The following is a 23,169-nucleotide window of genomic DNA, read 5'->3' as shown; positions in this document are numbered from 1 at the left end:
CTTCACACTGCATTTCATTGTGATTCATTGTGTATTTATTTTTTTCCTTGGGTAGGGAATTCAATGATGAGGATTTGCCAAGTGAATACAGTGAAACAACTGTATCAAAGAGACACAGCACCAGAATGTCCTTAAAAACCAGATTACTTCTTGACAGAGAACTTGTGCAAAACATTGATTTTAGCCCTGTGAGTTCAGTCAACATAATCCATTAACAAGTATGGCTTTGAAACCACGGACAAGGACAAGTGAAAGAATACAGTACGTCAGCAGAAAGCTATTTGTCATTGACCAAGTCTGTTGAATGAGGGCACTAACAACCTCCTTTTTTTCTAATTTCCATATACAGTACTCCTATCTCGCATTTTCATTGGAGAGTTAAGATCAATGAATTTGTAATTTCTTTGTTTTAGGTTGAGCAATAAACATTCAAGAAGTGACTTAGGTCATCCACACATTTCCTTGTAACAGTAACCATGCTACTTACATACACCACCGGGCTTATATGCTATACACGTATCATCACACATGTGCGGATAAACATTCTGAGCCTTATCTGAACATCAAGCTTCCAGGGGCTTTGCTTGATAATGACTCATTATTTCTCTATCGTCAGGCTAAGCTGTTTGCATGCAGATAACCACACACAAACAGTGCAGATAATTGCACACACAAAATGACGGAAAATGTGCAAAGACGTGTGCAGGATATGAACAACATCTAAGATGAATGGTTGGATGAGCACGAACACGCATTTATAGAGTCAGTTTTCCGCCTATACACTGCCCGAGAGTAAATATGCATTCTTGTTCCAATTGGTAACGAAAAACATGTTCCCAAGCTTAATATGTAGTAAGTGTCATATGTGACTATTCTTTATCTCTTTCTCCTATCTCTCATTTTCTCTCGGTTGGCAGCATTGTATATGGAATCCGCAGCAGACAAACACTCAGAAGGTCCTGGGAGATCAGAATGCAGAAACCTTCTCATAAAAAATAGATCTGCTCTATAAAAAGAAGCTACAATCTATACACTGTAGTCTTTTAGAGTTGTTTCTAGAACACTGGAAGCGATCTAGACAGAGTAATGTCATTTAGTATCTCTTTTCAGGGTAACTATATTTTGAATGACCTTTTTTGCCGCTAGTTGTTTTGGCGGGTAAACGTATAATATAACCATATCGTCGTCTCTGGGATTGTCCCACATTGCTTAGTATTTTTTTTTTTTACTCCAGATTAATTAAATAAGCAATCATGATTGTCAAACACATAAAAGGTGGTGAAGGAACTCTGATTTTAAATATTGAGGCAGCTCCCTGTGTTTAAGGCGTCCATATTTATTAGTTTTAAAAGCCACATCCAATAGAGAACACAGTGGTGTTGTCACAGGTGTTTCTGCAAATCGGTAACACAGTTTAACTAAATCCAATCACCACACAAACTAAAGTGATCTGCCTTACCCTGTCCGCCTGTGTACAAGTTACCAGAGAGGTGCATGGAGTCAGTCTCTCCAAAGTTATTACAATCAACTGTAAGGAATAACGGCAATAATTAATATATCTAGTTTACTATTTAAAACAACATATAAATATTCAGCTACCTTCTATCTTACAAGAGAGAAATTAAAATATGATCATATACGGATTCAAAACCTTATTTAAAAGAAAAGCCCAATGGAGCTACAATTAAAAATATATTTTTACGATGATATAAACAGCAATTATGACATTACCAAATTCTGTCTTTTACAATCCTATGGCCATGTACGACCTCTCACTCTGAGATATAATCTGCTTCTCCTTCTCCCCAGCCGACTGCTCTGACAATATTACCTTCCCATATGGAGAATATTACTCTTGTATGCCATCTGTACTATCATCCATCCCCTCGGGCGTGTGACCGTTTGTGTGTGTCTGTGTGTGAGGAATAGAGCCTTTGGGAGAATGAGCGCAGCGAGATAAAGGACATGTGTGAGTGTGCATGACTACAGTCATGTGGATGAGTGAGATGGAGATAGAAGAGTAAGTGCATGTTCAATGGTTCCAATACTTCACAGTCTGCATAACCCTGCCATGATAAGACACTGTAATAATCCCCACCTAGCTGATTGTTATAGTTGATGCTCGTTGTCGGTGCTTTAATGACTCTTTCACTGACAAACACAATTATAATGTTCCATGCAAACACTACAGCCAACAAGAACATTATTTTCTAGAGCATCAAGCAGAAACAATATACTGTATATATATATATATATATCACACAACTGGCTTGCCTTGCACTAACACATATGTGTTTGGATACAAATTGAAACATATTCATAAATAGAGAGCTGTTGATACATTGATGTACAGTTCTGAAGTGTCGCTTCTATACATCTCCTTCCTCTATCTTGCCCCTCTTGTTCTATCCTACAGCAGACACCAAACAGATTCATGACCCCAATCTTTCTTTTCAAGTCTCACCTACTGCCTTACAAATACCATAACCTGTCTGATGCAATATTCCTTTTGCCTCCATATGTCAGTTATGTTTTACCACAAGCAGAGAAACAGAGAAAAAATAATCACATAGTTGGCACCGCTGCGCTTCGAACTGAATGCTAATGTTTGCATACTTAAAACAATTATGCTAACCTGCTGATGCTTTGCCAGTATAGTGTTTACCATATTCACCATTTCAGTTGTGTGTTAGCATGCTCATATTTGCAAATTCAGAATACATACAAAGTTGAATATGTGTACTTAATTTCAAGGCAACCCTTTTCAGAATTGTCAGAACATTTCTATCAAAACCAAACCATAACTCACATGGGTGCTAGAGGACCAATCTGAGGGGATCACAGTAGTCACTAAGATGCAATGTTGGAAGATGTTAAGAGATATGGATAAAAAAACACTGTAGATGAAATATCAGTCTCAAAAAGTGGTGGACCAACTAATATGGCCTGAGAGACAGCACAAACAAAAAGACAGAAGAACAAACAAAGATGGAAGCAACAGAGCTTTATTTATAAGAAACATAAAAGTATACTTTTGCAGCATAAAAACACTCCCACACACAGTTTAACATTAAGCTATGGGAAATCTATCGCTGTATATGTGTAATTACTGCAATGACAACTATTGCAATCCAGGGTCTCAGAGTTGTGTGTTTCCATCCAGCTGCTCAGTCAACAGACAATAATAACTACTAATGAACAGTATTTAGATACTAGAAAAATGGATGAATGGATGGATTAAAACCTAAAATTAAAAACATAACTCGAAAAAAATATATATATCTTGTACGAAGTACTTATGTACTTACAGTCAAGAACATGCTAAATAACTCTGGAACAGACCGTGTGCAGTGCCCTCTACCTTGAGAAAAATGTGAGAGTAAAAAAATAACAGCAGTGGGGTCCTCCAGGCAGTTGGTGATCCCATTTAGCAAGCACCCTCTGGTGACTCCTCCAACTAAAAGGGCCCCAGATGGGAAGGCTCTGACCTTGTTTTGAACTGTTTCTGCACTGCCAAGAGGTATTGTTGATGCTCAGATTTTCACACAGAGCATGTTTGACACATTTGGGATTAAGTATGTTCTTATAATGTAAAGTATTAGTCATTTTTCATTCAAGCGGTAATTATTCACTTCCATGATTATCCTACATGTAAGGGAAAATAAATGACCTGTAGTCCCATATGGTGTATCTCTAAATAACATTGAATGACTACTCTCTCGCTAGCTAGTTTTTGCCAAGAGTTCTTAGCTGCATCTTCCTGTGATACCATTTATCAGAAGGCTCAGAAATTAGCAAAACATAATGCCCTTTAAGGAACTTAAAGAGAGAATGTAGGAGAGCTGAGCAACAAATAAATGGAAGAAAGACCAACTAAAAGTGTCTTTTAATATCCTTAAAAGTTTGATACTAGACCATCAGCATACATTTAAAAAGCATGCAAGGTCTTTCTTTATTTTTTAAATTGAATTGGTAATAGCTACCACAACCCTGGGGTATAATTTCAGTCAATCAACTCAGTGCTTAACCTTCCCGCCAGCCAGCATATAAAGGATCCCCTGAGAGATGTGAGCAGTTTCTTAAACAGAATCGATGACATTAGGGTCCTTATCACACCTGTGACCATAACACTTCTCATCTGACAATGAAGTCTGCCAGTCAACTTACTTCAAACTAAGTTTAATGCCAGAAGATTACACCACCAACATTTTTGAAAGCTATAATTCAAGCTGTTGGCCCACAATGCAATGGGCACTCATATCAAGTGCTCATTGTCAACTGGCTCTGTCCCACACAGCTTTATAAAATCCAGTAGTGCAACCTCTGCTGGAAACACACTCTACCCTTTTTAAGTTCATTTTAAAGCCTAACTTTAAAAATAAAAGGCTTTTGCTTCTCAATTAATCTCACAGAAGTTAAATCAATGAAAATGACCTGCCCAGAAACAGCTCGAGTAAGGGATGATCTTTTGCTTGTAACTAATTTTGGGCTTGTTTTATTTTAGTTAAGCCTAATATGAGTTTTGCATTTGATACAGTTGACCACAGTATACCTATGAATGATCTTGAGAACTTTGTTGGTATTATAAACATTACGTCTGCCTGGTTTTGCTTCTCCAACAGATCCTTCTCTATTGTAATGAAGAAATTACGTCATCCTGTGCCATCCTTCCATGTGGTCAGTTCTTGGCTTTTAACTACTTTCTATTGATAGGCTTCCTTGTGGACATATAATCCATATAATATACATTTCTACTGTTATGTATACTGTATATGTAACAAAGACATGGGTATATATGGGTTATCTCCATGTTATCAAATACTCAATGTCACAAGACGTGTGCCCTTTGACTGTGAGCACCCAAGCCATTACCCAGCTAGTGGGGAACGTTCTCACAACTTTGGCTAACATTACCTACAGGTTCTAATAAGGTTTTAAAGAAACGTTTTAATCTGATGTTTAAAGAAACTTTTTAGGATGTTTATTTTTTCAAATAATGTTCCTATATGGTTTAAGGTTAACTAAGACATTCAGAGGATGTTTTGAGGATGTTATTGAGGCCTGAGATGACAGAAAGTTTTTTTATAAAATGTTGCTTTAATGTGATATGTTAACAAAGGTGGAACGTTTTGCCTCCAACATTCTAAGGATGTGTTTTGGACGTTGTTGGGTAATTAATTAAAGATGTTCTTTATAAAACATTCCATCAATGTTACATGATAACCAAAGAAGAACATTTTGAAAGCAACATTTGGATAATGTTTTCAGGAGGTTATTCTTTTTTTATAAAACGTTAACACGGTCATGGTCAACGTCAGATTTATTTGTAGTGCGCTTTAAAAAACAAACTTGTTGCATTTGTTTGAAAAGGATGTTTAAAAAAAATCTAATGTCACCACATTTTCCTTTCTTTTTAAAAAAAAACAAGCATGCAATTCATGATATTGCATGTATGCGTAGGCATGTCTGAGTTCCCAGCTAGACATTGTTGGTTCTAAAAACATTCTGAGAATGTTACCATTCATTGCTCTAGGAATGGTTTCATCGAGAAGTTTTATTTTGGTTCCTAGAATGTACTTCTGAAAGGTAGGATAACGTTCTCTAAAAACATTCTTAAAATGTTTGGTGATAACATTGTTCGAACATTATACCCCAAGTGTTTTTGTTGTTTATGCACTATACTATCTCTATGGTCATATGGATCGAATAACACTTAGAAAACCAAAGACAGACATATAGAAGAACGGACCGACTATCACTGCCCGTCCCTGAAACCCCTGTTAGTGTTTGTATGTGTTTGTTTCTACTGTGTGTGTCTCTCTCTCCCCCCCACCTGCCTGCTGGTCTGCTCTACATGGCTGGGAGAAATCTCCAATCAATCACACCTGCAACCTGCTCATCAGCCACACCATGAAAACCTGCAGCCTGCACTCATTCCCTGCCGGATTGTTGCCGTGAACGGATTGTTGCCGTGAACGGTTTGTTGCGTGCCGCTCTAGCTTTTTGCCAGCATATTCTTTGACAACTTTACCTGTTTTGGCCTCACACTCATTTGTGTGTCTCTCCCAGTAGGAATCCAAGACCTTCCACACTCCCAAGACCAGCCAGGCCTCTCCACCCTGGAACAACTGTTTCCCACTGCTGCCATAACCAACTTCCACTCCCAGCTCCCCTTTTCTAATAAACATGTTACTTTCACCAGCTGATTCCGAGTCGTTATTTTACATGTGTTAATAGTCAAATTCCAATAGTTACAATCATCCTAATGACCACAGTGGTCAGTCCAGTTGAACAATTACAGGAATATTATGTCTTTATGTTCTAATAATGTAAAAATATTTTAGTAAATTGTTACCACAGAACATTTGCATAATGTTTTAAACATAAAGCATGTTATCCTTCTAAAATAATAACATTGTGGCAACATAAAACAATCTAACTTGCAGCTGAAAACGTTTTAAGAACAGTAGGGTATAATGTTCTAACAATGTTATCAAAAACATTTTAAGAATGTTTTTAGAGACCGTTATCCTACCTTTCAGAAGAACATTCTAGAAACCAAAAGAAAACTTCCCGCTGAAAACATTCCTAGAACAATGAATGTAACATTCTCAGAATGTTTTTAGAACAAAACATTTCTAGCTGGGTAGATGGATGACCAAAACTAGTGATGGGAGAAGTATGGAGAAGAAGCTATATTTAAAGCCACAATATTAAGTAAAACCCTAATAAGACATATCTTGGTGACTTTAGATTGCATATCCAAGCACAAGAGGAGTCTGCAACTTGATTCCAATGTGCCTGGTCTTCCAACCCTGCTCACTGGGTTTTGTTTGGCTTTTCTTTGCATGTTTCTCTTTGATGAGAGAAGGACAACTCCTCAGGTACCTCCTTGTGAGGCAGCATGTGGTTGCATGCAGATCGCCTCACTGCTGCCTCAGAAGAAGGAGTTTCAGGAGGCTGAATGAAAGAACATGCTAGTCCAAAATGCAAACAATCACCAATATCCTCCCAGTACAAACACAGACCAGTTTCTATTGTGATGATACAGGGATTTCTTCATGTTTCTATCCCTGCAAAGATAAGAAGGCAGACACACAGAGAGCTCTGGGGTAAAAATAGAAGCAAGGGAGGGTCCATCCATCACTGGGAATGTCTGAAGGGCCAAATCAATTGTGTGCGTGTGTATGTGTGTGGTGTGTGTGTGTGTGTGTGTGTGTGTGTGTGTGTGTGTTGTGTGTGTGTGTGGTGTGTGTTGTGTGTGTGTGTGTGTGTGTGTGTGTGTGTGTGGTGTGTGTGTGTGTGTGTGTGTGTGTGTGTGTGTGTGTGTGTGTGTGTGTGTGTGTGTGTGTGTGCGTGTGCCTGCACATGCCAAGTGTTTGTGTGTTATTTGATGCACTCAACTACCACAGCAAGAAGAGCCAGAATGTGAGTGGGCAAACCGTGATGTGACTTTTGAAACATGGACGCACGCACGCACACACCGACACACACAGGAAACTAGTGAGCTTTAGGAGATAAATACCAATGCTGTCAGAAAGAAATTGACCTCTAAAGCCAGTAAACACACAAACAACAAGAACATGTCCAAACATGCACAGCAGCCATCTCTCTGTCTCGCATAAAGGTTAGATGTCTTGCTTTCAACTGCATTGTAGTTTGAGATTGTGTGAGTGTGTGAGCATACATGTGAATGCCTCTATGTGAATCTGCCCCCTTGATAATAATCGCCACGCAGTGCATAATTAATTATTTTCCTATTTCCATGAGAGCCTTTCTCTCTCTTCCTGTTGCTGCTCTGATCAGTTGAATAGCTTGTTGCTTTATACTCTGTTTCTTCCTATTTGAAAGTGTGATTAATTACTTGCTGGTTACATAGGAATCTATTACCCTTTCTGAATACCAATGGGCCATGGAATGGATGAATTGGTCCAAGGGTGTGACTGGCATTGAGGTTTAGAAAAATCTCTCAATGTTCTAGGTATGCCACCAGAGACCAACACACACGTGTATGCACACAAATGCAGATGCTTGGCAACTCCAGAGAAGGACACAGATTGGGGAAGAAAGTGAATCGTCATTGGGCTTTTTTGTGTGTTTTTAAGTGCATTTGTGTGGTGTGTGTGTGTGTGTGTGTGTGTGTGTGTGTGTGTGTGTGTGTGTGTGTGCGTGCGTGCGTGCGTGCGTGCGTGCGTGCGTGCGTGCGTGCGTGCGTGCGTGTGTGTGTGTATAAAGGTCATGCCTCTCATCTCTAAGTGAGCCTCGGTGAGAGGACCGAGTGGCAGCACTCATCAATATTAACTAACGCCCTTCCTTTCATCCACATCATAAATCCATGGACACAAACACACATGCATGAGGGTTTGTGTTTGAGAGGGGCAGGCTTAGATTGCACGGTGAGCCTTATGATTACAAATAAATGTCCTAATAAACTGTACTGCATTAAAACAGTGCTATTTACAATATATCATTGATTGGAATGAATCCAATTTCCAGCTTGCGAGAATGGCGGACAGAGATAGGTAGAGCAAAGCAAACATAGGGACATAAATGTACTATAAGTGACAGATGTGATGATGTAGGTGTAGGTACACTGTGTGCTTCAGCAGCTGATGTGTCAGTTTGAGTTTAAATAAATTCACTAAGCACACATCACAGCTTTTGTCCTACACCAAAAGCCACTTAACAGCTAATGAGTAATGATAGACAGAGGTGGGTGTTCAACAGAGACCTGGAGAAATAAAAGAGGAAGGAAATACTCTAAATAAGGTGAAAACAAAGAAAAATGGTGAACATGACTCCAGGAAATTGAAGGTGAGAATTGAAGCAGTAGAAGCAGAAAAGTGAGATCAGCAAAGCAGCAAAGCACCATGTTTGTTTGTGATTATGCATGAGTGCATGCTTGTGCTTATAAGCGTAAAAAAGTGAGAAGAATGAAAGGGAAGAGAAGAAAGACTGTGAATGGAAATCCTTTGATCATGAACATGAAAACAACAGCAACCAAGCCAAAGAGTGAAGAACAACAAAAAGACTTGAGAGACAATTACTGGGGACATGTCTCCATTCAGTATAAACACCCCTGTGTTTTGCTTAAGCGATGGGCAACACTTAAAATCCGCTGTCATCTCTTCTCATGCTTTTCATCTTACAACTACAGAGTGGAAAACAAACAGAGAATACAGACTTTTTTTCAGATACCATGCCCACTGGGAAAATAGAGGTCTTAATGAAACACATTAGACGAAGGCACCTGAGGCTGTATATGTGTATATACAAGTCTGTAGGTGTGGGTCACCATGTGGGTTAAGAGACACAGCCTCCAGGGAATGTGAAGATTCATTGAGACACAGTGGTTTTACAATATGAATAACTGTTCATTAAAGAGGAAAGTAAATAGGTTGCTGACAAAGGATTCATATCCACTTGGAGAAAGAAACCTCTCCATCCTTCTGATTGACGTGTTACTTTAATATCACTCGGCTGGCGCAGACAAAACACTGCAGCATGTTGTGGAAGGATTTTACTTAACCAGCTTCAGGCTTGCTACTTTATAAAACCTGAAACACGACTGTCTCACTGTGTCTTATCTTGCCTCAAGGAACTATAGATCCACAAAAAAGAATTTCATTAATACGGTATCATTGCGGCTCAGTATGACTCCATAGATGTATTTTCATCTTCATCCTAATAACTAAAACCCTTTGTTCCTATACCACAAGATTATGCACTGCAACATATTTCAAACTAACACCTTTATCTCCAAAATATTTATGATGGTATAGGTCTTTAAAAAGTCATAACATTAATATGTTATAACCATAGCTGCCTATGTTGGCTTAACTACATAGACAGCGTTCAATATTTCTAGGGTAATCTTGTACACTGCATTGAACTGTATTGAATTACTGCTGATGCGAATGGCATATGTTGGCAAAACAAGATGATCATTTTCAACATTGTTTTGTCAGCGGGTCACTTTGTCAAGGGAGTCATGGAACAATTAGAAACAGTTATAATAAGCCTCTGAATAACTAAAGAGCTGGGGATGACATGCTGAAGACCATCAACTCTTTAACAAGGTAATACAATGTACTGTGCCCTGCTCTTGTGTGGTAAACTACTCACACCATGTGCAGCATTAACTCAAATTAAAGTTGAAATGACAAATGAGTGTTTTTTTAATTATTATTATGAGTTTGTGTGGCTGCTCTTTCAACAGATACACTAGCTGTGTTTCATTACCAAGAAAGTTGCTGCTCAAGGAGCGCTTGTCGTATTGAACTCCACTTGCTCTCACGATATAAAGGATTACAACTTTAAGATGACAACTAGAACATTGCTCCCAGCTTGGTCCTGTTCTTAGAAATTGAAAAAAGTGACCCCATGTGTATTTTCCCAACAGGCAATAAAGAAAAAACAAATTACTGAAAATATAGTTTGTCAAAATTCTTGAGCTTAATGCAGCCCGGGCACCATTGCCTTCAGCAATATCTGTGGAAAACAAGGACATTTACTGCTTTTAAAAAACTCTTTCCCTATTGCAAGTGCCTTAAGACGTCAGTTTTATTCCACAGCGGTATACTTTTTAATGAAAGAAGTGAGACACAATGAGAAACAGTCGGTTTTATTGTACCACTAAATGAAATCAAATTACCTGGAGCAAATGAGTGGATTCACTGCGACATGCTGCATGGTCCAATACTATTGCTTGCTGTTTGGTCATTACTGCTGATGCTAGAATAAAAAGATGCAACAGAGCGATTCTTTAGGGAGCACTCAGCACTCCATAGGAGCCACCATGCACGGAGGCGCACACACACAAACACACATATACACACCTAAATACAGTTCAGCATTTGATCATCAATGGATCAGAAAATGAAAAGGTTTGCAAGCGCCATGGCCCCAATGATGCTGAAGTATACATAAAATATCAATTCATTCCTTTAAATATATATGACTATAGACTTCCCTTACATACCGAAGAGCCATACGTAATCAGATTGTGCATGTTTTGCTTCATCATGTTCCAAAAATATGTTTTATTAGTATTTATTTATTCGAAGAACATCATATTTGCAATAACTATGTCTGTTTTAGATTTGTAGTCTACAAGTAATTTACAAGACAGGAACTCCAGCTGTTCTGTTACTTTCCTCCATACCTTCTAAATGTTATTTTTCCTGTCTTAGCAATTGTTACCAAACTCATAACTATGTATGTCTGGGGACATTTAAATAACCTTCTTTGTGAAACTAGTGTTTTTCAAATTGTTAGTCTGGTAATAAAAACATATATGCAAACTCTGTATGTGATAAAAGTATTGCAAGAACAAATAAATACTAGGCTGCAATGCATCTCTAAATGTGTTGTTGTTCTTACCACTGTTCATTAAAACTGTACCAAAAAATTATTTCAACTGATGACTGAAAAAGAACATAAAAGCATTTAAATGACAGCGTTAATGCCTACTGGTGACTGACAAATGACTGCTCCACTAAAGGCACCTGTAAATGTGAGTTTAAATTAAATCCATTATTCCAATGCAATTAAAATTCAACCAGATAATTTATCTTAATGCCATGAAAAGCATTTAGGTTGCAGTGAGAGGCAGCCAGACTTTCAGTTTGCCAGTAACATGAATAAACGAAGGCTTGCTACATAAATAAATCTCCTTGCCCTGCCAGGGTTTCAGATATAATTTCACTCTATTTTCCCGAGTGTGGCCATTAAGAAGACATATAACCGCGCAAAACATCACCAATAAAGATGATGGTACAGTGCCATTATTGAACTTCTCAAATCATCTACAAGACGACTGAGCCATTTATTGAAAGAAGTGAGCAAGCAAAAGGCAATGAGAAATGCTGTATGTGAGGAAGTTGGAAATATATACGGACAGGGTGGCAAATCAATGTGTACACGTGTCAGAGAGAGAGAGACTGTAAAAAATGGTATTTGCACTTGAGTGTGTAGGTGGGTGGTGCTGAGTTGTAGCAGTGTGTGCCAAGAATCAATTTAATCAAATCTCCAAGCCTGGACATGTAGAGTGAATGCGAAACACTGATGATGAACTCTCTGAAAGTGTGTGTGGGTATACATGTGTGTCCTAATGGTCATTATTGAATAAACACCCTTTCAGCTAGCTAAACCAATGATGCTGTGATGTTCTTGTCAACAGGGGAATACAGACTGAAGGATGTGTTTTCAGCTAAAGTCTTTAATAAGCAGGTGCTAAGAAAGGGTGCAAACAAGCCACTTAAAATCAACAGAGAGCTATTAAAGTGTGATTGGTCGGTTGTAACAAGCAACAAAAAGGTGTGTTAGGTAGAGCACTTACAAATGATATGTGATGTAAGGGATTTATGGGAGTCCTACATTTCTATGGTATATGAGATTATTTAAAATGTAATTTATAGCATCAGATCTGCTCATTTATAGCACTACCAAAACACTACTGTAGATGCAGAGTTTGTTTAATTCCCACATTATCTTTGTAAACACTTTATGTATTAGCTATTTGATATTATATAAGTAGACTCACCATATACTAATGTATCAGGAGTTATATCCAGGTATGTTTTAATAGTATTTTATTACACATATTAGTTGAATACTCAATTTTGATTTAACATTTCTGAGGTCTGCTCTTTTTTGTAAGCAGACCGCTGCTAAGGCTAGTGTCAGAGATGGGCAAAAAGAACATTAGTTTTCCTACATCACAAAACGCAGTGGAAAACCTTTTGAATATGTATTTCTATATTTGTAGAGAGCACAACACTTTGGATTAATGATTTCTAAACTATACCCAGTAAAGAAACAAAAAAGAGCAAAAGAGAAGGAAAGAGTTTAAAAGACTCAGAAAGCTAGACCACATACATTTGCGGAAGAAGACAGAAGGGAAGTAAATAAAGGGAACATGGCATGTGCTTTTACAGTGTTTAAAGACTGGTTAATGGAAAAGTAAATGTGAACAGACTTGGACAATTAGAGAACATTTTGGTCAGTGTTGACGTCATGTTACTGTAGGTCACGTTGCTGTCGTAGCAGTCAATGGTACGCAGTGGAACAGACAATTTTTTCGAAACAGAAGCAATACGATGAATTTCAAATGAATATTGTGAGTCAAGCCGTTGATTTATTTAGAACGTAGTCGTGTGATTAGCTGCTCACCCGTAGGTGTTCTTTTCTCATTAATGACTGGCACGCTGCACATTACTCTTTACTTGTGTGGTCTTTTTACCTAAAAAGGAAAAACTACTGCCCTTACAAATGTCGAGTTTACATTCATTCAACAACCAAGTCTTTCATTAACTTTCTTTATATTGTCTTCTGATATGAACGGTCTTTAGGGGCATAAGAAACATGAAACACAAGAAGCGCTAGCTGAGAAATCCCCTCGTGGAATCTCCTGGTAGCCCCAGTAACCGACATGCCAGGCAAGGTTACATTGAGGTGAAGTGTAAATATTTCATTAGAACTTTATATAAATGCAAATACAGTAATTGATGAAATGAGTGCATCTAACTACCATTCCTAATTCAGAAGCCACATATTATTCAGAAGCCACATATCTGAATTAATTAATTGAGTCCTTCATTAACAATGGAGGGACAAAACAAGACTGACACCTCAAGGAGATTCTGACTCTGACCGTTTAAATCAGTCAGGCTGCAAAGATAATCAGGTGCAGCCTGCATGTAAATGCAATCTGTAGCCGTCAATAATACATAAACAGTATTGATTTGTGAATGATTCACTATAAGTGCAATCTATATTAACTCTAGATGACAAATGAGGGTATGCATCACTACAATAATCAACCACCAAAACCAAGACACCACACTACACATCATAATCATTATTACAACTGCTGTACAATAGGTACTGTTTGTAATCATGTCATTTGTCTTAGTTTTGGACATGAAACTGATTAAAAAGGACTATCATCCCACATATCAAGAATCACATACAGCCATGGCGGCACATCGTTGAGCCTTTTAAGCTCTGGCACCACAAACCTGGCATAACCACCTCTTTGTTACAAATCCTTTCTTCTCCATTTATTTCTCCTCCGTCCCTAATTCACCTTATCACTTTCTGTCTATCTTCATCACGCTCTGTCTCAGCGGATGATCCTTTGCACCTCAGTGACACACAAGTTTTCACACATGCCTTCGGAATTGACAGAAATGTCACCACTCATGCGTACACACGCACACACACACACATCCGCTGTGGCTTTTGGTCATGCTAATCCATGTACATTATTTTTCTATAAGCCAGTGAATAGAGACGCATCGGTGAGCCCAGGAGAATAGTGTGCTTCTCTGGCAGAGAGACACACACAAAAACACAGATGCCAACACATCGAGAAGAACGTCAGACACAAACACACACCAACACAGATATAAGCATATATATACTACAAAAGACACAGACTCAAAGGTATACGCTTGCAAGCAGGGTACAACAAAGAGAGATTGACAGCCAAAGAGGATATATATGAATGTGTGACCCTGGGACAAGGAATTGGGTTGTATTCCTCTGTGAATATGGAAAACGATGGGGACCAGGGATTTTTATGATCCGTTCAGGCTTCCTGAATAATAGAATAAAGAGGAACTAGCCAAGGTCAGAGGCAGAATTCCCAATTCTAATTCTGAGCATTGCTCACCACCCCGAGCAAGAGCCAGGGATTAATTTAGAGATCCATTCACCACGCCTGTGGAGAGGGGAGAGACGGAAAAACATGATGAAGAATAGAGGAGCTGAAGAAGATGGGGAGACAAGGTGGAGAGTGACAGGGAGCCAAATGAAGAGAGATTGACAAGTGTGATGGCAAGTGGAAAAGAAAGAGTTGTAGAGAGGGACAGAGAAAGAGAAAAAGTTAGAGAGAAAGAGAGACCAAGAAGAGGTTACACTTGTTATGTGAAGCCTGCAGAGAGACAGCAGAGGGTTCTCCAATACGAGCTTCATTTCCCTAACACTCCTCCCTCATGCCCCAATGCCTGCAAGAGTAATCAACCCCAGTGGCTGATTATCACGCTGCATCAAGATGTCACAGCACTGACAGCCAGAGGTGTCCAGTGGTTATCCAAAGTGTGTTTAACATGAATATGTGGAACCAGAAATAAATAAATACCCGATCGCTTCAGGACAGTTTTAATTATAATTATATCATTTGTGTGGTGTGTGAGTTGGTGTGTGCGCGTGTGTGTGTTACTGTCAACAGCATAACATACAGTAGTTAACAGAAGATTTAACCAATTTTATATGAATAATTTTCGGAAATAATTTAGAGTTATCATACAGGATTTATGGTTCCCTCGGTTTATGTTTGACTGCACATCGTGAACTTTGTTGTTACTCAACCTCTGGAAGGTTATTGTTGTTTAAGTGAATATAGCATAATTAGTAAAGGTAAAAAGAGAAAGGAAGGTTTCTGATGCTCAGTGTAAAACATCTATTAGCCATGCTTTTTGGAACATACATACATTGTTTTGAACATTTAAAACTGATTGTGCCTATCTTTTCCCTCGAGCAGAACCATTTGCTCATCACTAATAAAGTCATACTCCTCCCTTTACATTATACCAAACCTACTTAATGAGTACTTAATGTGTAGCTTCCCACTCAAGCAACTTAAGAGTCAACAGAAATAGATGCCGCATGTGATCATATTGTAGGTGGGAGGTATTAAATGGTCTATTCATTTTCCAATCACTGTAGGTGGTATTAACTAGTCAGTTCATTCAAGTGTGGCTACGTCACAGGGGGCAGTAGACAAACACTGATTTTTTATTATATGTAATACATTATTACCGTCCAGGGAAGTAAAATGTAAAATTGTATTTTAATCAGGCATAACACAACATATATTGATTGCTAGATTGTATTCACGTTTCTTCAGACTTTGAAGCACTTTGAGAACCACTTCTTTGGGATTTTCACTAGGAGCAGCTTGTGAGCTTTCATTTACAAACAGAAAATACTGAAGGATTATTTTTTAAATACAATGATATTACGTCAAAAGGACCCTTCTGTATTCTTGTATTAATTTAGTTCACCCTGCCTTGTTAGTGGCCGCAGTGGTTGATTTATTAAAGTTTTAATAACATAAGAAGATGAAACATTACAGTACAATCACTTGAAAACGTCCCTAAAATAAGGTTGATGCACAAATGGGCATTGTAAATGAGAGGATATGATATGATACCCCTGAGGGACATTCAGCTTGTAAGGGAAGTGCAAAAAACAGTGCCCTGTCTGAACACCTTAAGAAAGGGAACTGATTAAATAAACAGCTCAGTCCCACTTCTATAACTTTTAACTTTGTGTTGTGTCAAAGTACAGACAACTAAAAACCTAATACTACTTTACCCGAAGGCAAAGCAAGAAAATTACACAACCAATATCTTTTAGAGATTTCTTCTCATCTGAGAAACAGTCACGACGCAGAAACAAACCTACCAATTTAAAAGGAAATAAGATCAGTGTGGCATACACCAGTGTCACTCATTGTGGTCCAGCAACTAAATGTTGCGGCGTAGTGAACAGAGGGAAAACAATAACGTAAAAGTGTAGGACGACGTGAACTGGCGAGCATTTGGTTAATACTATTCTTTCTCTGATATATGCAAAAGACATGCCCCAACAGAAAGGGGATAGAGTCAAACACTTAATATAAGAGATAGTCGGGAGTCACTCGGGCATACACCTATTCCGATGTTTGCTCACAACCCTACAGAGTATCAGGATTTCCCTGATTTCATAGAATTGATAGACAAGACAATGGCAAATCATTTGGTGTCAAAACTTGATTCAAAAGCCGCTAATGCCAATATTTTGAATATAAACTCAATATAAATAGGGAACCTGATGTCATTAATAAGCTTTATGAAGATCTTGCTATAATCTTGGCATGAAGCTGTGCAGAGGACGGAGCGGCACCAAGTGGAAACCTACAGGGGTCCCACAGTAAAATCTGGACCAGAGAGGCCAAATAGGAATGTTAATACCAACGCTAACAAAAACCACTTACTGTCTGGCACATTATATCAGGTCAACAGGATGTATGTAGGTTCCCAGAGAACAGCAATGTACACTGAACGACTAGCTGTCAAGAGATTACTTTACATTACATGTCACTTGTTAGTCGTTTTATCCAAAGCGACTTACATACTCAATACTGTGGACAATCCCCACAGGAGCAATAAGGGGTGAAGTGTATTGCCCAGGAACACAACAACATGCTGACTACAGTGGGGTTTGAACCTGTGACCCCCTGATCCGAACACCAACGCTCAATCCGCTGCACCACACGCCCCACCGAGAGATCATTGATGACTAAAGTACCAACTGTTCTGAACACAAATGACTCATTTTGACCACTGTCTGCTGCAGTTCCAATACTAACTTTATATATATAGTAAGCTAAAATAGTGATGGGTAATATTTGCTCTTTTGCAGATGGGATGGATACTGCCAAGATGTTAATAATATATAAAGGAGAAGAGGTAAGATATAAAGAACAGTATCAGCCAGAATGTGGGATAAATACACCACTAACATTGCCTCTAAATACATTTGCAGTGAGAAATGTGTTTATAAGAATGGTTCAAATGCATTTATTCAAAATTGCAATTTGTATTGCAACTGTTGCAGAAAAGTGTGTGTTTTCACATGATGTCCACCAAAGAAGGCTACAACAATACATTTTCAGTTTGATCCTTTAACAACTTGAGTTGCTAATTAATCAATCTGAACCCAACACAAATTTAGAAACATAGATAGTGTAGGCTTTAGTTTAAGCCTAATTTTCAGTGATACATATTCATGTACTTACATGCATTGGTGACGGCGAAGCTGTTGGCTGTCTCTATGTTGTCGACATGCGGCACCAGGTTAAATGGAGCCTCCGTAGCATTAGGGCTGGTGTTGTGGAGAAAGATAGCTAGTCGAAACGCTGTATACTCCTGATCAGTATTCCTAATGAACAATCCACCTAGAGAGAGGGATAAGGGTACGGGGCAAAGAGGAGGAAAAGGACGATGGTGTGAAAAAGGAAATTAGTCATTGTAGGGGGGAGAGGGGTCAGATGGGAGCGGGCGAGAGAGGGTGAGAGACAGCAAGAAGAAGAGTAATGTGGGAAAAGAAAGATAGATAGGGAGGGAGGGAAAAAACATAGGAGAGAGAAGAATGCAAATATCTTCGTAAGCTTGGTCACGAAAGGTAATTTGTGTTTTAGCACATCCTCACCCACACAAACATAAACATGAACACAAAGATGGATACCGACACTGCACATTCAAAGAGATAATGAGTTGGAGAGGACATCAAAGAAAACAGAGGAGTAGGGTCGAAATAGACGGTGTAAATAATAATAATAATAATACATTTTATTTCTATAGCGCTTTTCTTGAACCCAAAGACGCTTCACATTTGGGAGGGAGGGTAGACAAACAAAACAAAAACAAAACCAAAAAGAAACTAAGAAACAAAACAAAACAGAAAAGCAGTCAGGAGGAAGTTGGTTGAGAGGGGGGGGGGGGGGGGGGGGGGGGGGCTTATGGATACAGAGTTGAAGAGGTGGGTTTTGAGGCGAGACTGGAACAGGGTGAGGGACTCAGACTCACGGAGGTCTTGGGGGAGGGAGTTCCAGAGCTTCGGGCTGCCACAGAGAAGGCTCTGTCCCCGAAGCTCCGGAGTTTGGCCTTGGGGCAAACCGGCTGAGGTGGATCTGAGGGACCGGGGTGGTTGGTAGAGGGGCGGGGGGGGGGGGGGCAGATGGTGGAGGGCTTTGTAAGTGAGGACCAGGAGTTTGTAATGGATGCGGTGTGAAACGGGGAGCCAGTGGAGTTCTTTGAGGACCGGGGTGATACCATGATTTGGTGTGGGTGAGGAGTCTGGCGGCTGCGTTCTGGACACGCTGGAGTCTATTGAGGGATGTAGTGCTGATGCCGTAGAGGAGTGAGTTGCAATAGTCAAGGCGGGAGGAGATGAAGGCGTGAATGAGTCGTTCGGCTGCGGGGCGGGTGAGAGAGGGACGGAGTTTGGCAATATTGCGGAGGTGGAAAAATGAGGTTTTTACAACTTGGCGGATGTGGGGCTAGAGGGAGAGGGTGGGGTCAAATATAACGCCAAGGTTGCGTGGCTGGGTGAAGGGGGAAACAGGGGTGCCATCAATGGTGACTGTCAGGTTGGGGTTTTTGCTGAGGGTTGATTTGGAGCCGATGAGGAGGAGTTCAGTTTTATTACTGTTGAGTTTGAGGAACTTGTGTTGCATCCAGGATTTTATCAGACAGGAATCGATGTGGATGAGGGGGGGGGTTGTGGGGGGATTTGGTGCTGAGGTAAATCTGTGTGTCGTCAGCGTAACAGTGAAAGTCCAGGTTGTAGTGGCGGAGAATCTGACCAAGGGGGAGGATATAGATGATGAAGAGGAGGGGGCCGAGTACTGAACCTTGGGGAACACCTTGGGTGACTGAAGCTTTGGCAGAGGAATGGTTGTTGAGGGAGATGAAGTGGGATCTGTCGGAGAGGTAGGACTGGAGCCACCTGAGTGCAGTACCTTTGATACCGATATCCTGGAGTCGGTTAAGCAGGATGGAGTGGCTCACGGTATCGAAGGCTGCACTCAGGTCGAGGAGGATGAGGATGTTGAGGGAACCGGTGTCAGCAGAGGTGAGGAGGTCATTGAGGACTTTGATGAGTGCCGTTTCTGTGCTGTGGTGGGGACGAAAACCAGACTGAAGGGGTTCAAAAAGCTGGTTGGTTTGGAGATGGCGGTGGAGTTGTTTGGAGATGATGCGTTCTATTGTTTTTGAGGGAAAGGGGAGGTTGGAGATGGGGCAGTAATTACTGAGGGAGGAGGGATCCAGACCGGGTTTCTTGAGGATGGGAGTGACAGCAGCAGTTTTGAAGGCAGAGGGAACGGTTCCTTGGGACAGGGAGGAGTTGAAAAGGTTGACAAGGTAGGGGCAGAGGACGGGGAGGCAGGACTTCAGTAGAGGGGTGGGTAGAGGGTCAAGCGAGCAGGTTGAGGGTTTGAAGGAGCTGATCAGTTTGAGTATTTCAGGGGGGGTAACCAGAGTGAACTGGGAGAGGCGGCCGTGGGGAGGAGGGCTCGGGAGGTCCAGGGAGATGGGGGGAGAAATTGTGGCGGTGGATGTTGGGGGACATGTATGTGTGTCAGATGCAGTGGATAGGGAGAGATTAATGGCAGTGATTTTGTCGGAGAAAACTGGAGGAATGAACTGCATAAAGTGGAGGAAGGGAGGGTGTCAGCACGGGGTTTGAGGAGCTAAATGTGTAGGCTAAATAAAGGAGGAGCACGGGCCATTCAATAAGAGAGGAAGAGGGAATTTAGGTCTATGTGTCAGTCGCCCTTTAATATGGAGAGTATCCCTTAATAGGGCCCATCTGACATATTAAGAATTAGAGGGGAGAGAAGAGATGATAAGAAGAAATAAAGCGAAGGTATTATTTAAAAGAGAAGAGTTAAGTTAAGAAGGAGAAGAGGCATATTACTTCAGCTGCTTAAAATACTTTGACTCTTCTATTAATTTAGATGTCATGAGATCCTTTCAAATATGTTCCCTTACCTGAGAGTAACCACTGATATTGACACTTTAATTTAATGCCAATAACGACTCACATACACTGAAAATGTATCAAACATACTATTGATATAGATACTTCCCATTGACAACTGTCAAAGTCACCATGTAACTTAATCCACACCTCTTAACCATGACCTGCCCAGAGAGGAAAAGTGTTGTAGGTCAGGCCATTAGGGGAAGATAGGGTAACCTTAACCAAGCCATAATCAATGCATTGACAAAACATTCACGGCAATGCTAAAAGCTTAAATTGCTGGGAATATTTGTAGGTGAAGTCAAAGTCAGTATAAACAATTTCAATTTTGGGAAAGGAATGATAAACTGTCATTTTATAAATGTACGCTTGTCTCTTTGAAAAAGGGTAATCTTCTGTGTCTCATTTGTTTCACATTAATAGAACATGATGTTGTGTTATATTGCTGTGGATTTCACTGATACATTTGTTTGATACTAATCCTATATATTAGTTCTACATTGCTCCACATGGTAGGTTAAACTGAGCGGAAACAAACCGACTTGACTTAAGTTTAACTGAATCAGACTCAACCCAACTGAATTGGATTACAATGGCAGACTGTGAAGCTTTGGCATCGCATTGGGATAAACAGAAAGTTGAGGGAGGAAGGGAGGGTGGGAAAAAAATGACAGGGGAGGAGTCGGGAGACAGATCATATTGAACAAAGCAACCATCACATAAAATGTCACTTATGTGTGTAACTTTCAGTGTCTCGTTCATGCTAAAAGTTTGTATCACCTTCATTTATTATTTATCTGCGTTTCTTATTATGTGCCTTAATAGATCAGTCATCACAGAGAGCCACTAAACACATGCATGTTTGCATACAAAGGATCATTCAGGATTAATCTAGATTTTCCTGGGAATGATCAGAAATCTAAAGTGAATTTGTCTAGAAATAAAATATGATTTGTTTTTTGATTAGAATTCCACCTTGGAACACATACTTTCAAACACATACATGTAAAACACATAAAGACTTTATAAATATGTCCCAACATGACAATTTTGAAATGTGACTAATGCTCTCGTCTGTGTCAGTCTCTGTCTCTTTCTCACACACACACACACTTGCAAAAAGAAACTGTCTGTGCTTCAACTGAAATTATACTTGTGTGCAACGCAGAGATATGCAAATGACTCTTTAAGAGAGAGCCGAGTGCATGATCATGTAAGTATATACGAGTCCATACACATGCTCTCATTCCTTCTCCGGTCAGTGGGAGAGAAGGAAAGAGTGCATGTGTATGCTTCTGTACGATCATGTACGTGCATGCATGCATGTTCACTGTGTGTGCACAGGTATGCTTTCCAGTACAAAAAGTGTGTACCGCATGCTGTACATTTATTAAAATGCATGTTTGCAGCTGTGTGCACAGTGTCCAGCATGTGTGCATTTGTATGACTGCATTTGCATTCTGTACGTTTGCACATGCATGCTTGAAAACCTGTGCAAATAGGTGTGTGTGTGTGCCAAGCAGAAAATATTTAGCGTATTAAGTTTATTGGCAGCTGTAGGGAGAAGGAGTCAAGGAGCTGAATCTCATTATAGGACCTCCCAGCTGCCCCCCACAAGGAGTGATGCAGTGCATTCATTATCACACACATGCCTATACGTGTGTGTGTGTTTATGTGTGTGCAAGAGAGAGGAACAGCTCCATGCATGTGGAGTCCCAATGCACTGAGCAAACCAACGATGATCAATAATTAGTTAACTTTATCTCTGATCTAAAAGGCAGGTTGAAAAGACAGGTTTCCTCCGCACTGACATGAGGGTAACTGGGCAGAGAGAGAGAGAGAGAGAGAGAGAGAGAGAGAGAGAGAGAGAGAGAGAGAGAGAGAGAGAGAGAGAGAGAGAGAGAGAGAGAGAGAGAGAGAGAGAGAGAGAGAGGAGAGAGAGAGAGAATGCTGCAGTGTCTAAACAGTGAAGAAGACTAGAAGGGTACACAGATTGCCGAAACATTCATGAGCCCCGAACAGTCTTTAAAATACACAAACATTCAAAAAAGAGACAGATGGAGTGAAAGTGTTCCTTTAAAAACACACAGCAGAGATAACACACCAATCCCCCCCCTAACAACTAAAATGTATTGTATAAAGACAAGAAATATAAGATGCACCAGAAGGTAAATGTGTTTTATATACTAGTGTGTGCTCTTGTTCCTTCATTCATGCGCACATTTCTCATTTTATATTGATTTTGTGTGTTGGAGCGTCCCGGTACATCCCCGTTCCCTGGTGACTGCTGTCCGCTAAAATCCTCTCCCATTCAGTGTAGTGTGTCAGCTCTGAGTGCCCGTGCGTAAATTCAGTAATCCTCCAACTCACCTAACTGCACTGAGCTGGGGAAAGCCCCCGTCACCAGCCCCATTAGGGCGGAATACACCCCGAGAAAGTGCCAAGACAAAATAATAATCCTCATTTTTCTTTCCTTCAATTCCTTTAGAAACTGTTGAGAGACATCGAGAGGGAGAGCGCGGGGGAGAGGTGCGCGAGAGAGAGGGAGAGGGAGAGAGAGAGAGAGAGAGA

The 23,169-nt window shown here is 40.1% G+C and overlaps 1 protein-coding gene across 1 annotated transcript in view; it reads right to left on the bottom strand.

Moving 5' to 3' along the window:
* The window catches only part of gria4a (glutamate receptor, ionotropic, AMPA 4a), a 105,939-nt gene extending 82,778 nt beyond the window's left edge, over nucleotides 1–23,161 (bottom strand). The window contains 2 exon segments of the mRNA XM_034225415.1: nucleotides 17,849–18,007; nucleotides 22,969–23,161. Of these exon segments, the coding sequence (XP_034081306.1) occupies nucleotides 17,849–18,007; nucleotides 22,969–23,062 (253 nt within the window). The 5' untranslated portion in view covers nucleotides 23,063–23,161.
* Nucleotides 23,162–23,169: the final 8 nt, after the last annotated feature.

The sequence above is a fragment of the Gymnodraco acuticeps genome, unplaced genomic scaffold, assembly GCF_902827175.1.
Source record: "Gymnodraco acuticeps unplaced genomic scaffold, fGymAcu1.1, whole genome shotgun sequence".
In the NCBI taxonomy this organism is placed as follows: Eukaryota; Metazoa; Chordata; class Actinopteri; order Perciformes; family Bathydraconidae; genus Gymnodraco; species Gymnodraco acuticeps.
This window is presented reverse-complemented; position numbering and strand designations above follow the sequence as displayed.